Source organism: Anomalospiza imberbis, chromosome 29, assembly GCF_031753505.1.
Source record: "Anomalospiza imberbis isolate Cuckoo-Finch-1a 21T00152 chromosome 29, ASM3175350v1, whole genome shotgun sequence".
Classification (NCBI taxonomy): Eukaryota; Metazoa; Chordata; class Aves; order Passeriformes; family Viduidae; genus Anomalospiza; species Anomalospiza imberbis.
The window spans coordinates 1,002,062-1,017,048 of NC_089709.1; the positions used below are offsets into that span (position 1 = coordinate 1,002,062).

The 14,987-nt window shown below is 68.6% G+C and overlaps 3 protein-coding genes across 3 annotated transcripts; 1 reads left to right on the top strand and 2 right to left on the bottom strand.

Moving 5' to 3' along the window:
* The first annotated feature begins 1,038 nt into the window (after nt 1-1,038).
* On the top strand, nt 1,039-3,714 carry CTSK (cathepsin K). Its single transcript, XM_068174949.1, has 8 exons — nt 1,039-1,164; nt 1,739-1,883; nt 2,014-2,136; nt 2,225-2,380; nt 2,452-2,670; nt 2,749-2,914; nt 2,998-3,103; nt 3,185-3,714. The coding sequence occupies exons 2-8, from the start codon at nt 1,758-1,760 to the stop codon at nt 3,282-3,284; spliced, it is 996 nt and encodes a 331-aa protein (XP_068031050.1). The 5' UTR covers nt 1,039-1,164; nt 1,739-1,757; the 3' UTR covers nt 3,285-3,714.
* A 645-nt stretch (nt 3,715-4,359) lies between these two features.
* Nucleotides 4,360-8,171, bottom strand: ECM1 (extracellular matrix protein 1). The gene is made up of 7 exons (XM_068174968.1): nt 8,034-8,171; nt 7,268-7,339; nt 6,656-6,954; nt 5,611-5,976; nt 4,960-5,180; nt 4,667-4,754; nt 4,360-4,591 (listed from the first exon to the last, which is right to left on the bottom strand). Exons 1-7 carry the CDS (start codon nt 8,071-8,073, stop codon nt 4,418-4,420), a joined length of 1,260 nt encoding a protein of 419 aa, XP_068031069.1. The 5' UTR covers nt 8,074-8,171; the 3' UTR covers nt 4,360-4,417.
* An 898-nt stretch (nt 8,172-9,069) lies between these two features.
* On the bottom strand, nt 9,070-14,875 carry TARS2 (threonyl-tRNA synthetase 2, mitochondrial). The gene is made up of 18 exons (XM_068174940.1): nt 14,782-14,875; nt 14,437-14,639; nt 14,083-14,206; nt 13,860-13,981; nt 13,673-13,790; nt 13,367-13,428; nt 13,211-13,289; nt 12,255-12,398; nt 12,081-12,179; nt 11,639-11,805; nt 11,399-11,561; nt 11,189-11,326; nt 11,032-11,109; nt 10,846-10,946; nt 10,424-10,525; nt 10,008-10,080; nt 9,747-9,861; nt 9,070-9,260 (listed from the first exon to the last, which is right to left on the bottom strand). The coding sequence occupies exons 1-18, from the start codon at nt 14,836-14,838 to the stop codon at nt 9,112-9,114; spliced, it is 2,094 nt and encodes a 697-aa protein (XP_068031041.1). The 5' UTR covers nt 14,839-14,875; the 3' UTR covers nt 9,070-9,111.
* Nucleotides 14,876-14,987: the final 112 nt, after the last annotated feature.

A 14,987-nucleotide genomic window follows, 5' to 3' on the forward strand; every position in this document is an offset into this window, starting at 1 on the left:
CCAGGGACAGGAGAACATCCCAGGGACAGGAAGGTGTCCCCAGGGCAGAATGCTGGGACAGGAGAACATCCTAGGGACAGGAGAACGTCCCAGGAACAGGAGGATGTCCCAGGGACAGGAGAACGTCCCAGGGACAGGAGAACATCCCAGGGACAGGAGAACATCCCATGGACATGAGGATGTCCCCAGGGCAGAATGCTGGGAGAGGAGAACATCCCAGGGACAGGAGAACATCCCATGGACATGAGGATGTCCCCAGGGCAGAATGCTGGGACAGGAGAACATCCCAGGGACAGGAGAACATCCCAGGGACATGAGGATGTCCCCAGGGCAGAATGCTGGGACAGGAGAACATCCTAGGGACAGGAGAACGTCCCAGGGACAGGAGAACATCCCATGGACATGAGGATGTCCCCAGGGCAGAATGCTGGGACAGGAGAACATCCCAGGGACAGGAGAACATCCCAGGGACATGAGGATGTCCCCAGGGCAGAATGCTGGGAGAGGAGAACATCCTAGGGACAGGAGAACATCCCAGGGACAGGAGAACATCCCAGGGACAGGAGAACGTCCCAGGGACAGGAGGATGTCCCCAGGGCAGAATGCTGGGACAGGAGAACATCCCAGGGACAGGAGAACGTCCCAGGGACAGGAGAACATCCCAGGGACAGGAGGATGTCCCAGGGACAGGAGAACGTCCCAGGGACAGGAGGATGTCCCCAGGGACAGGAGAACGTCCCAGGGACAGGAGAACCTCCCGGGACAGGAGAACGTCCCAGGGACAGGAGGATGTCCCCAGGGACAGGAGAACGTCCCAGGGACAGGAGAACATCCCAGGGACAGGCGAACGTCCCAGGGACAGGAGAACGTCCCAGGGACAGGAGAACCTCCCGGGACAGGAGAACGTCCCAGGGACAGGAGATCGTCCCTGGCAGGACCCGCCACCAGCCCCGCGCCGGGGCTGACTCAGCTCGTCCCGCAGCATCACGTGAAGCCGGGGGCAGCCCCCGCGTCCCCCCTCCTTCCCTCCTTCCCATCCAAACCCGATGCTTGCCAAAATTTTCCGGCTGCCTCCAAACTTCCTCAATCCAGCAGCATAAAAGCGCAGCGGCCGCGGCTCCCGCAGGCCCCGTCCCGGCGCTCCCACCGACGGCTCCGTGCTGGGTAAGCGGCGGGCAGGGGTCCCCCAGGGGGGGCGCTGGGTGGCTTTTTCCCCAGGGAAATGGATCCCAGTGGGGAATGAGAGGGAATCGGCTCCCATGTGGGACCCTCGGAGGCACAAAAAGGGAAACTGAGGCACTTAACGTCGAGCCGCGCTGGGGATCCCCGGCTTGGGGAAGTGCCCAGGTTCTGCTCTGCCGCGGGGGGCTGGGGGGCGCTGGGTGAAGCCAGGCAGGGGCAGGATGGCTGGGATTTTCCCCCTCCTGCACCCTCTGCATCCCAAATCTTCCCCCTGGCTTCGGGCTGCCGGAGCGGTAACGGGAACCAGCTGTCCCGGCTCATGTGATGCCGGCGCCCGGCCAGCCCTGCCCGCGGGGGTGTCCTGGCCCCAGATCGAGGGAGGAAGGGGTCCCAGTCCCCAGCCAGGGTTGGCAGGGGGTCCCAGCCCCAGATCAGGGTGCGCAAGGGGTCCTGGCCCCAAATCAGGGTGTGCAGGAGGTCCTCGTCCCACAGGAGGGTGGGCACAGGGTCCTGCCCCCACCCGGGCCCCCTGGCTCAGTCGGTGCCCTGTCCCCAGTGTTCAGCTGGTCCCCAGGATGTGGTGGCCCATGCTGCTGGCCCTGCTGGTCCCTGCGGCGCTGGCCCAGTTGCACCCGGAGCGGGAACTGGACGCGCAGTGGGAGCTGTGGAAAAAAACCCACCGCAAGCAGTACAATGGCCAGGTACGGGGGGGTCTGGTGCTTGGGACCCCCGGTGACATCCCCAGGGTGGGGTGCTGGGGCACAAGGATGTCCCGAGGGCGGGGGGCACAGGCAGGACCCCTGTCCCAGCACCATCTCGCCCCTGGTGCAGGCGGACGAGGTGACACGGAGGCTGATTTGGGAGAAGAACCTCAAATACATCAACACCCACAACCTGGAGCATTCCCTGGGCGTCCACACCTTCGAGCTGTCCATGAACCACCTGGGTGACATGGTGGGTGTCCCTGGCAGGGGAGAGAGCGGGGCTGAGCACCTGTGGGTGCTCCCACCCACCCGCTCACCCACTGGGGCTCCTTCCCCAGACCAGCGAGGAGGTGGTGAGGACAATGACCGGGCTGAAGGTGCCCCGTGGTCACCAACGCCACAACGAGACGCTCTTTGTCCCCGACTGGACCGAGAGAGCCCCGGCTGCCATGGACTGGCGCAAGAAAGGCTACGTGACCCCTGTCAAGAACCAGGTAAGACAGGTGTGTCTGGAGCAGGGTGTCACCCCGGTGTCACCCCGGTGTCACCCGTTGTGTCCCCACAGGGCCAGTGCGGTTCGTGCTGGGCTTTCAGCTCGGTGGGTGCCCTGGAGGGGCAGCTGAAGAGGAAAACAGGGAAACTGCTGTCCCTCAGCCCCCAAAACCTGGTGGACTGCGTGGCCAACAACGACGGCTGCGGGGGCGGGTACATGACCAACGCCTTCGAGTACGTCCGGCAGAACCGCGGCATCGACTCCGAGGACTCCTATCCCTACATCGGCCAGGTGTGAGGGGGGACAGCCCCAAATCCCCCTCCATCCCTCCCATCCCCATCTCACGCCGACCTTCCCGGCCCCACGCAGGACGAGAGCTGCATGTACAGCCCCACCGGGAAGGCGGCCAAGTGCCGCGGCTACCGCGAGATTCCCGAAGGCAATGAGAAGGCTTTGAAGAGGGCGGTGGCCCGGATTGGTCCCATCTCCGTGGGCATCGACGCCAGCCTGCCCTCCTTCCAGTTCTACAGCCGGGGTGAGGGGCTGGTGGGAGATCGGGGGTCGTGGGGCTGCTCGGGGACCTGAGGCACGCCCGGTGACACCGGCTGTGTCCCCAAGGCGTGTACTACGACGAGAGCTGCAACGCCGAGAACATCAACCACGCCGTGCTGGCCGTGGGCTACGGGGCACAGAAGGGCACCAAGCACTGGATCATCAAGAACAGGTACAGGGCTTGGGATGGCTTGGGAATTGCAGGTGGCTGGGGTTCTTCCAGAGGCTCAGGCTCTGCTTTTCCACCCTCCAGCTGGGGCGAGGAATGGGGCAACAAGGGCTACGTCCTCCTTGCCCGCAACATGAACAACGCCTGTGGTGTGGCCAACCTGGCCAGCTTCCCCAAGATGTGACGAGCCCGCCCAGCCCTTCCCTACCCACTGCCCTGCCCTCCAGCTTGGCCTCTTCCCTCCCAGTCTCAAAGATGACGGTGCTCCCAGGGGGAATTCTTTGTCTCCGTGAGAAATTTCCCCTGGGAAGGAGGGAGACCCCCCTCTTCACCTGCAGGAAATGGGGGATGAGTCCCCTCAACTTTGTTTTCCACACTTTGCCATGCTGGATTCTGCCTTCCCATGGACCGTGCTTGGCCTGATCTGTGACGGCCAATCCAGCCAGACATGCTTCAGGAAACAGGTTCCACACCAGCCTCTGCCTCAGGAGCACTGGGGTGGAGGTGGAATATTCCCAATGGAGAAAGAAGATCCCTCTCCCTCCAGCCTGTATCCCAGTGGAGGCTGCTGAGAATGATATGACTTTATTTTTCAACTAAAATTGGGAATAAGGCTTGGACTGGTTTGCTTTGTGCTGGGATGGGAAAAACTCTTCCTTTTCCCAAAGGGGCAAAGAGCCCCCTTGTGAGGCAGAATAGGGTGAGAAGAAGCTGCTGGGGAATTTTGTGACGGATGGATGGATGGAGTATCTGGGGAGGGGGTGATTCTAGCCAGGACACAGGGAAGGACAGAAGGGTGGATGGACCCACAGGATGCCCCCAGCCCCATCAGAGTCCCCCAGACACTCCCCAGCGACTGTCAGCCATGGCTGGGGGGGCACCATGGGGGATTTGGGGACCCTGAGGTCCCATGAGGGATTTGGGGACCTCCTGGGATTGTGGCCATGAGGGGGGACACGAGTGACAATGACACTGTGGGGCCACAAGAATCCAGGGAAGAGGTGCACAGAGACCCCCGGGGGGCACGAGGCCGTGTGTGCCCCGCGTGGGCGAGCGGGGTGAGCACAACACACCCCAAAACCAAACACAGGTATCACAGCAGGCCTGACACACCCCAACAGTGCAAACACCCCAGTATCCACCCACGCCCCGGCACACCCCGGAATGGGGCCCCGTGGGGGACACTGAGGCCCGGGGGAGAGTCCCCCCTGAAACATTGGAGACAGTGAGGCATAAGGAAGTCCCCCCAAGGGAAAAAAGGGGACACTCAGAGGTGACACCCCAGCATCTTTATTGTTCCCTCGTGCTGGGAGGGATTCACTCCTCGTGGCCGGGGGGCGGGGGCGCCAGGGCGGCCCCCAGGGTCACCTGGCTCAGGTAGGTGTCGTCGAAGCAGCGGCGCCGCTCGGGCTCCTCCCACGAGCAGCAGCCCTGGGGGTCCCGCCAGGCGTCCCGGGGGGTGGCACAGAGCGTGGCGATGCCCTGGGACAGCTGTGGGCAACGGGGACGGGGGTCAGGGCGGCTGTGGGGGTCCCCTAGCGCCCCTGACCCCCCGGGGTCACTCACCTGCTCCCGGGCACAGGTGCCGCGTTCCTCGGGGGGCAGTGGGCAGCACGCGGCCGTCATGGCCCCCAGCAGCTCCGGCACCGGCCGCCTGCGGACACGGACACGGACACGGGGGTCACCTCCACGGGAGTTTAAGGCAGGGGGAGCGGACTGCTGCGTCCCCACCCCGAAAGGGGTTCCCGAGCAACGGAGAGTCCCAGATGGCTGGGGTGGGGATGAGGGGTCCCGCAAAGCTGGGTCCCTCCAACAGGAGGGACTGTGGGGTCCCCCGGGGCTGTTTTGGGGTCACCCACCTCTGCGTGAAGAGCCGTGTGGGGCCGCAGAGGGAGCGCAGCAGGGCGGGGCCGGGCCGGGCCAGGCTCACGTTGTGCAGCTCCCGGTCGTATTCGGGGTGGGGGGCGGCGGCGGCGAAGCAGCGGCCCCGGGCCCGGGAACCTCCCCGCTGGCAGCACCGGTGCTGCCCCGTCTTCACCGATGACTCTTCCCGGCAGAACCGATTCAGCCCCTTCAGCCACTGCGGAGGAGGAACTGGGGGTCGGGGGGCGCCCGGACATTGGGACCCCCGGACATTGGGACCCCCCAACCTCTGAACACCTTGGTCATCCCCGGGACATTTCCGTCCCCTCCCCGGATGCCGGGGCCCCTCCCTGACACGTTTGTCACCTTCCCGGATACCTGGGAGCCTTCCCGGCCTCTGAGTGTCTGGGTCACGCTCCGGGCACATGGGTCATTCCCGGGACACCTGGGGCCCCTCCCCGGATACCGGAGTGCCAACCCAAACACCTCGCTCCCTTTCCCGAACACCTGAGTCCTTTTCCCGGATACCTGCGCCTCCCCGCTCCTTTGACACCTGAGACCCTCCCAGACTCCTGGGGCCCCCCAAGCCCTCCAGCACAGCGACCCTCCCTCCCAGCTTGTCCCCCCCGCCCCGTGTCCCCACTCACGGCGCTGTGGGCGCAGCTCAGGCTCTCGTTGCGGCAGCAGCGGCCGTACTCGCGCTCCAACCGGACGCGCATCCTGACGCGGGGCCCGGAGCGGGCACCGGGGCCGGGGGGCCCGGGGCGCAGCGTCCGCAGCCCGCAGATGTTGCCCAGGTTGCTGGCCGTGGGCTCGCCGGGAGGAAAGGGGGGCTCGGTGACCAAGTCCCAGGCGACGCTGGGGTCCCAGGTGGGGACGGGCTCCCAGGTGGGGGCCGGGGTCTCCTGGGCGAAGCAGCGGCGCCGCGCGGCCCCGTGCCGGCGGCAGCAGTGGAACTGCCGCGTCTTCACCCCGAACTCATCCGTGCAGAACTCGTCCAGCACGTCCGTCCACTGCGGGGAAGAGGGAGCAGAGCCCGCTCGGTGTCACCCCGTGTCCCTCCCTCCACAGTGTCCCCGTCCCCCCTCCCGGCATTGTCTCCCCCGAGGCCTTGTCCCCACGTTGCACCTGCCCCAGTGTTTTCGTGTCTTCCCCTCCCGCAATGTCCCCGTGTCCCTCACAGTGTCCCACTCTCCCCGCGGTGTCCCCCCTCTCCGCGGTGCCACCCTCTCCGCGATGTCCCCATCCTCGCGGTGTCCCCATCCCCGCGGTGTCCCCCATCTCCGCAGTGTCCCCCATCTCCGCAGTGTCCCCCATCCCCGCGGTGTCCCCATCCCCGCGGTGTCCCCTCTCCCCGCGGTGTCCCCCATCTCCGCGGTGTCCCCATCCCCGCGGTGTCCCCATCCCCGCGGTGTCCCCCTCCCCGCGGTGTCCCCCCTCTTCCCGCGGTGTCCCCCATCTCCGCGGTGTCCCCATCCCCGCGATGTCCCCATCCCCGCGGTGTCCCCTCTCCCCGCGGTGTCCCCCTCCCCGCGGTGTCCCCTATCTCCGCAGTGTCCCCATCCCCGCGGTGTCCCCATCCCTGCGGTGTCCCCATCCCTGCGGTGTCCCCTCTCTCCGCGGTGTCCCCATCCCCGCGGTGTCCCCCATCCCCGCGGTGTCCCCCCTCTCCCCGCGGTGTCCCCAGCTCACGGCGCGGCGGGCGCAGGGCAGCGGGCTGTGGTGCCGGCAGCAGTCGTTCAGCCGGGGCCGCAGCGCGGCCAGCGCGGCCGCCTGCCGGCGCAGGTGGGCGAAGGCGGTCGAGGGGAGCAGCAGCGGCGGCGGCGGCGTGGGGGGGTCGCGGCAGTGCCGGCTGACGGCGGCGGCCATGGGCCAGGCAGGGGGGAAGCCGTCCAGGGCGCTGCCCCAGACCGGGGGGCTGCGCGGGGGGGACATGGACCCCCCCACCAGGATGTCGGGGGGCACCTCGAGGTCCTGCTCCTGCTGCAGCACTGGAGAAGGGAGCGGGTGGGCACAGGGCGGGGGGTGTCCTCCCTGCACTTGTCCCTGTGTGCATCGTGGTCCCACTCCTGTGCCCAACCCTCACTGTCCCCCTGTCCCCTCCATCCTGTCCCACCCGTGTCCCCTCCATCCAAGTCCCCCTTCTCCTGCATCACCACGTCCCCACGTCCCTCCACCCCCAGCCCTGACCCCCCCCCCGTGTCCCCTCCATCCATATCCCCACCCCTGAGCATCCCCCTGTCCCCAGCCCTGGCTGTCCCCCTTGGTCCCCCCAGCCCTGGGTGTCGCCGTCTCTCCCCTCACCTTGCCTGATGTTGGGGGGCCGCAGGTCCAGGCTCTCCTGTACCACCTGCTGCAGCTGCCCCGAGGCCACCGCTGTCACCCACGGGGGACGCAGGGGGTCAGCAGGGTCACCCCCTGCATCCCCCCACCCACGGAACAGCAAGCAGAGACCCCTCCAGAGCAGGGGAGCCCCACAGTGGAGAGGGGGCTCAGGTATTTGGGAAGGGCACCCAGAGGTGCAGGAGGAGCCCCAGGTGCTGGTGAAGGGGACACAGGAGGGACGCAGGTGTTTGGGACAGGGACCTCCAGGCATTTGGGAGGGATCCAGGTGTGTGGGCAGCGGCCCCGACATCCGGGGTGGGGAGCCCTGACGTGCCCAGGTGTCCGTGGAGGTGTCCCAAACACCTGGGCACGAGCCCAGGTGGGACCCAGGAGTTCGGGAAGGGGATCCAGGTGTCCGGGGAAGGGACCCAGGAGTTCGGGAAGGGGATCCAGGTGTCCGGGGAAGGGACCCAGGAGTTCGGGAAGGGGCCCCAAATCTCTGGGAGGGATCTCAGGTGTTTAGGAAGAAACTCCTGTCCCAGAGTTTGGGAAGGGGATCCAGGTGTCCGGGAAAGGGACCCAGAGTTTGGGAAGGGGATCCAGGTGTCCGGGGAAGGGACCCAGGAGTTCGGGAAGGGGATCCAGGTGTCCGGGGAAGGGACCCAGGAGTTCGGGAGGGGACCTCAGGTGTTCGGGGGGGCCCAGGCGTGCAGGGGGGCCCTGGGTGGGGGCCGCGGGGACTCACCGGCGGCGCTGAGGAGGAGGAAGAGGCCGAAGGCCGCCATGGCGTCGGGCGCTGTAGGGTCAGCGCCGGCTCCGCCGCCTTATGAAGGGCCGGGTCGGGCGTGGGGCCACATCCCGCGGGGCTGAGTCACGGCCTGACGTCGCGGCAGAGCCGGGAGGGGGACCCCGGGGGCACCGGGGGCTGTGCAGGATCCCGCACCCCCCAAACAGGACCGGGGGCGCAACCCCGACCCCAGCCGGGCTGGGGACACTGCGACGGCCCCGTCCCCACCCTGGTGGTCCTGTCCCCACCCTGGTGGTCCTGTCCCCATCTTGGTAGCCCCGGATCGCCCTCTGGTGGCCCCAGCCCCCTCCCCCCCGCCCCCGACCCCTGCGTCACAGCAGGGGGAAGCGGTCAGAACCACATTTTTGTGGGTTTTGCCCCGTTTTGGGGCCCCCGCCCACTGAGTCACCCCCGGCGCTGGGGGGGCTGAAGGGCCGCCTACAGAGGGACCCCCGGAGGAGGGGGGGTCACTCAGCCCATGTCCCCGAGGGTCACGGCCTTGGTCACCGATGGACAGGGGGATCCCGGGCCGGGGGGCTCCTGTCAACCCCCCGGGATAATCAAATCCCGTCCGGGCAGGTGTTTGCTGGGGGGGGGGGGAAAAACCCCGTGTCCCCCCCCCTCGATTGCCCAACGGCGTCTGCGGCTCCGTGACTCGGGGTTTGCGCAACCCCCCCACTTTCCCCGCCGCGTGGGCGGGGGGAAATCCCGGCTGGAAGAACCCAGAAGTGCCGGAGGGAATTCGGGAGAGGGAAGGTGGGAACGGAAACCTGGGAACGAGAGCCCGGGAATCGCCAGCCCCGGCCATCCAAGCGCGGTGGTGCGGCTCTCCAGCTGTTTTTTTTGGGGGGGGCGGGGGGTCCCCAGGGTCCTGCCCCCCTCCCCGAGCACCCCAGCACCCAGAGGTGCCCTGAGCTGCCCCAGTCTCAGCTCTCACAACAGCCAGCGTGTTCCCCAGAGGTTTATTGAGCTGGGGGCTCCCGCGGGGGGAGGTCGGGGTCCCCCGGGAAGAGTGGAGTTTTTTGGGGGGGGGGGGTCAGAAGCGCTGCTCGGCGTCGGGGACGCGGCCGTCCCTGAGCTCCTGCAGCCGCTGCAGCACCCGGGGCAGCCCCAGCTCCCCGAGCTGCCGGTTCTCCCGGGTCCGGACGCTGACGGTGCCGTGCTCCCGCTCCCGCCGCCCCACCACTGCGGGGGCACGGCCGTCGGGGAGGGGGGCACGGGGTCCCCGCGCCCCCCAGCCCGCACAGGCACCCCCCAAGCACAGCACCCCCCGCCCTGCGGGGTCCAGAGGGGGTCCCAGGGCAGGGACTCGGGGTGGGGGGGTCCCAGAACAGCCCTGGGGGATTCAAAGGAGATCCCAAAAGGGAGTGGGGGGTCTCAGAGGGGCCCTGGGTGGGACGGGTCCCTAAAACACTCCTGGGGGGTTCCCGAGTGGCTCTCGGGGGGGGTGCTGGTGAATTCCCAAAGGGGACTGAGCTCCTGGGGGGGTCTCAGGAGGGGCTTCAGCAGATTCCTGAGGGGGGTCTCATGGGGGGGCTCCCAGGGGATGATCTCAGTTTTCCTCCCCAGCAGCACCCAGGATGTGGATGGGGGTGTGCAGCCAGTCCTGGGGGGGCTCCAGGAGGGTCCTGGGGGGGCCCTGGGGGTCTGCAGGCCACGCCCCACCCTTACCCAACTGGAAGTTGTAGTGGGTGAGTTGGGCCCGGCGGATCTTCCGTGCCAGGGTGGTCCCAGGGTCCCCATCCAGGTCGGCCAGGAGGCCCCCCCTCCTCAGCACCGCCTGCACCTGCACCCCCAGAGTCAGTGGGGGGCACCGGGGGGCACAGGGGTGGGGGGGGACATGGCAGGATGGTATTTGAGGAGGGGGGGTCACACGGGATGGGAGTACATGATGGGGGTCCTGGGGGAGCACAGGGGGGGTCACATACTCACCTCCCGGGCATAGTCCTCGACCTCGGGGGTCTGTGGGATGACCATGGCCTGCAGTGGGGACAGCCAGAGCGGCCTGGGGGGCACCAGGGGTCACTGGGGGACACTGGGGAGCACGGCGGGGGGGACACACAAGCAGGGGGTGCCCCAAGGGTTGCCCCAGGATGGAGGGGCCCCAAGGATGGAGGTATCTCGGGGATCCAGAGAGTGTCTTGGGGATTGAGTGTACCCAAAACTGGGGAGTGTCTGTCCCAAGATGGGGCACCCCGGGACAGGGGTGACAGTGGGGATGAGGGGGCCCAGACAACTGGGGGTATTCCTGGGAACCGGGGGTGTCCCTGGGGATTGCGTCCCAGGGACTGGGGGTTGTCTGAAGGGCTGGGGGTGAGGCGTGGGGTGTTTTTGGGGACCCCCCTCACCATCGCCCGCCGTAGCTCTCGGCCAGCACGGCCACCATGCGCTCCACGGAGCCCAGCACGGCCCGATGGATCAGCACCGGCCGCGCCGGGCTCCCGCTGGGGCTGGGGGGAAAAACGGGGTCAGGGGGACTTCTTGCCCCAGCCCTGATATCCCCCAAATCCCCAGTTCCGCCTCCCCCATCCCAATCCTCACGCTCCTCAGCCCCATGTCCGCCCCCCTAAATCCCAACCTCCTCCCAGCCCCATTTCTGTCCCTCCACCCCAATCCTGATCCCCCTCCCAGCCCCCAATTCTACCCTCCCAATTCCGGCATTCCTCAATCCCAATCCTCCTCCCCCAACCCTGATCCCCCCCACAACAATCCTGAACTCCAGCCCAATCCTGGCTCCCACAAATCCCCAGTCCTGCCCCCCTCCCAATACCTGGCGTATTCCAGCTCGAATCTCTCGGGCATCTGGAAATCCAGCTGGATGGTGCCACACTGGTGGTGCCTCCCCAGAGCATCCCGGATCCGGATATCAATCTTTTGGGAACCCAGGGGAGGGGAGGTTCCAGCAGGGTCCCGGTTTGTCCCCTTCAGGGATCCCCCCCTGCCTAAAACGCCTCACCTTGGGCCCATAAAAGGCGCCGTCCCCCGGACTCAGCTCCCAGGGCTGCCCGAAATTTTGCAGGCTCTGCTCCAGCTGCTGCAGGGGTGGGTTGGGAGGGTCAGGGGGGCAGGGGGCACAGCGCAGGGGGCACACGACACGGGGGGCATCATCCCACCTGCTCTGCACGATCCCAAGCTGCAGGGTCCCCCAGGAATCCGTCGGGACGGGTGGCCAGGGCCAGGCGGAAGGAGAAGCCCAGGACGGCGTAAACGGTCCGGATGAAATCCAGGGAGGAATCAATCTCGCTCTCCAGCTGGGAAAGGGGTGTCAGGGGGGCAGGTGACACATTCTGAGGGCACAGGGAGGGGGTCAGGGGGACAGACACCTGCTCCAGCGTGCAGAAAATGTGGGCATCGTCCTGCTGGAAGCGCCGGACCCGCGTCAGCCCCGTCAGGGTGCCGGGGGGCTCGTTGCGGTGCAGGACCCCGAAATCCGCCAGGCGCAGGGGCAGCTCCCGCCAGGAGCGCGGCCGGTGGGCGAACATCAGGCTGGGGACGGACGGACAGACGGACAGGCAGTGCCCCCAGGTGTCTCCCCCCAGGCACCCCAGGGCCACCTGACTCACCAGTGGGCTGGGCAGTTCATGGGTTTGAGGGAGAGGGTCTCGGGGGTGGCAGGGACGGAGAAGATGTGGGGGCTGTAGTGCTGCCAGTGCCCCGAGAGCTCCCAGAGCCGGGGGCTGAACAGGTTGGGGGTCACCACCTCGCTGAAGCCCCTCGCCCGGTACTCGCTCTGCGGGGACAGGGACAGGACGTCAGCTCAGCCCCACAGCATCGCCCGTGGGGGGCTGCAGGGACGGGGAGGGTGAGAGCTGCGGCCATCGGGGCACGACAGGAACTGGGGGAGCAGCTGTGTGTGAGAGAGGGGGTGCAGGGTGGGCAGAGGGGTCTGGGTGTGAGGGGAGGGGTGCAGTGGGGTCTGTGGGGGGCACAGCGGTGCCCAGCCGTGGTGGGCACGGGGTGCGGCGGGGTGTGGGTGATGCGACAGGGACACGATGGGGGTCGTACCCGGATGAACTCCACGAGGGTGTTGTAGACGTGGGCGCCGCGGGGCAGGAAGAAGCAGCTGCCAGGGCTGAACTTGTGGAAGAAGAAGAGCTCCTGATCCTGCAGCAGGGAGGGCGTTACTGGGGGGGATCCCCGTGGCCGTGAGGGCCCCCCCAGCCCCTTGGCAGGGCTCACCTTCCCGATGCGGCGGTGGTCCCGCTGAGCCGCCTCGTCCTGTGCCCGCTGCCACTGCTCCAGGTCCTGGGCGCTGGGGAAGGCCACGGCGGCCACACGCTGGAGTGACTGGCCCCCAGCTCCCCCCCACAGCACGGCCGAGCTCTGCGGGCACAGGGGGACATCAGGGGGCCGGGCACCGGGACCCCCACCCAACACCCGCTGTACAGGGGGATGCCAGCGGGGCTGGGCACCGGGACCCCCACCCAACACCCGCTGTACAGGGGGATGCCAGCGGGGCCGGGCACCGGGACCCCCACCCAACACCCGCTGCACAGGGGGATGCCAGCGGGGCCGGGCACCGGGACCCCCACCCAACACCCGCTGTACAGGGGGATGCCAGCGGGGCCGGGCACCGGGACCCCCACCCAACACCCGCTGTACAGGGGGACATCAGGGGGCCGGGCACCGGGACCCCCACCCAACACCCGCTGTACAGGGGGATGCCAGCGGGGCCGGGCACAGGGACCCCCACCCAACACCCGCTGTACAGGGGGATGCCGGTGGGGCCGGGCACAGGGACCCCCACCCAACACCCGCTGTACAGGGGGATGCCAGCGGGGCCGGGCACAGGGACCCCCACCCCAACACCCGCTGTACAGGGGGACATCAGGGGGCCGGGCACCGGGACCCCCACCCAACACCTGCTGTACAGGGGGATGCCAGCGGGGCCGGGCACAGGGACCCCCACCCAACACCTGCTGTACAGGGGGATGCCAGCGGGACAGGGCACCGGGACCCCCACCCAACACCCGCTGTACAGGGGGATGCCAGCGGGACAGGGCACCGGGACCCCCACCCAACACCCGCTGTACAGGGGGACATCAGGGGGCCGGGCACCGGGACCCCCACCCAACACCCGCTGTACAGGGGGATGCCGGCGGGGCTGGGCACAGGGACCCCCACCCAACACCCACCGTGAGCACCCGCAGGGCTCCGATCAGCCCCGTGTGCCGGAGGAGGGGCCCGTGGCACAGCTGGAGCAGGGGGCCGCACCTGAGGGATGGAGAGAGGAACGTGGGGACAGCTGTGGTGACCTACCAGTGGCCACCCCCAGCGTCCCCTGGGCTCACCTATAGACTGTGGCCGTAGGGGATGTCACCTCCTCGAGCTGCTGCAGCTGGAAGGCGTTGTGCTGAGGAGGGACAACAGTGAGGAGGCTGATGGTGGGCTTGGTGACGTTAGAGGGGTGACACCGAGGGGGGAGGTGACACCGTGCTGGGGCAAAGGACCGAGGCGGTGACAGGTAACGCCAAGGTGGGGTGACGCTGGGCCCCGATGAGCGTCAGCCCAGCTAATGATCCCAACCTGGAGGGTCCCAGCGTCCCCAGGCTGGCATCCCGAGATGGGATGGGGACACTCTGGGGAGGGGGACACACCTGGAGCAGCTCAGCCAGCTGCTGGCGGGTGGCCTCGAGGCGCTCGAAGCGGTGCCGGGCACGGGCGAACGTGGCACAGGCCTCCTCCAGCGCCGGCAGCTCCGCGCTCTGCACTGTCCTGGGGGCACGGGGACGTGCTGGGGACACGCCGGGGACACGCCGCGACCCCGCGCGTGCCCAGCCCTACCTGCTGCCCATGTGCACGTCGCAGAAGAAGCCGTCCTCGGTGGCGCGGGTGCTGCAAAGCGTCGCCCCGAAAAACTGCTCTGCCACCGCCCCCAGGACGCAGGCGCTGGAGCGCCAGAAAGCCTGGGGGGACATTGGGGACACGGGGGACACGGGGGACACGGGGGACAGGGGCTGTGAGGGCAGCGGGGCGCGGGGCCGGCACCCCAGGCCCCCGGGCTCACCTCCCGCCCCTCGGGCGTGGAGAAGTCGAGCAGCTCCAAGTCGCTGTCACATTCCAGCGGCCGGTCCAGGTCCTGGAGGGTCCCGTTCACCCGGGCCACCAGCGCCACCTCGGCCAGGCCAGCCCTAGAGGGACACCAGGGACCCCGTGGGGACACTGCGGGGACCCCACAAACCCCGTGGGGACCACGGGGACACAGTAGGAGCCCCAGTGAACCTCGCGGGGACTCCGCGGGCACCACGGGGGCACCACGGGGACACCGCAGACTTGGCGGGGACACCCCGAGGGGCCTGGCAGCTTGGACAGGACACTGCGGGGACCCTGGCGACAGCCTGGCAACGCCCTCGGGCCGTACCCGAGCTCCGTGGCCACCTGGAACGGGGTGGTTTGCAGGGCCCGGCCGGGCAGGCGGCGCCCGCCGGGCAGCGCGATGCGGATCGGGGTCCCCGGCGGGAGGCGGCCGCCCCCGGCCCCATCCCCGTCCCCATCCCACCGCTCCGCCGCCGCCGCCCGCAGCCGCTGGAAGAGCCGGAGGCGCTCGGGATCCGGCCCGGACACCTGGGGACGGGGATCACCGCGGGGTCACCAGGTCGCCCTGTGGCCAGCGGGGCTTAGAGCCCGGTGGGGGGGGGGGAGCGGGCAGGGGTGGTGCGGGGGTGCCGTGGGGCAGGGGGATTGGGGGCGGGGGTCCCGAGCGCACCCGGTGTCGCCGCGGGGCTCCCGCCAGCAGCAGCCGCGAACCGGCGCGCACGGACATGGCCGCGGCTCTCCGCCCGTTCCGCCGGAACCGGGGACGAGGCGGGGGCGGGACTGCGGAACGCCGTCCCCCGGCTCTCCCCCCGCGGAAGCCGCGTTGGACTCGCCCGCCCGTGCGGGAGCGCCGCAGACAGGACGGAACCAAGGGAG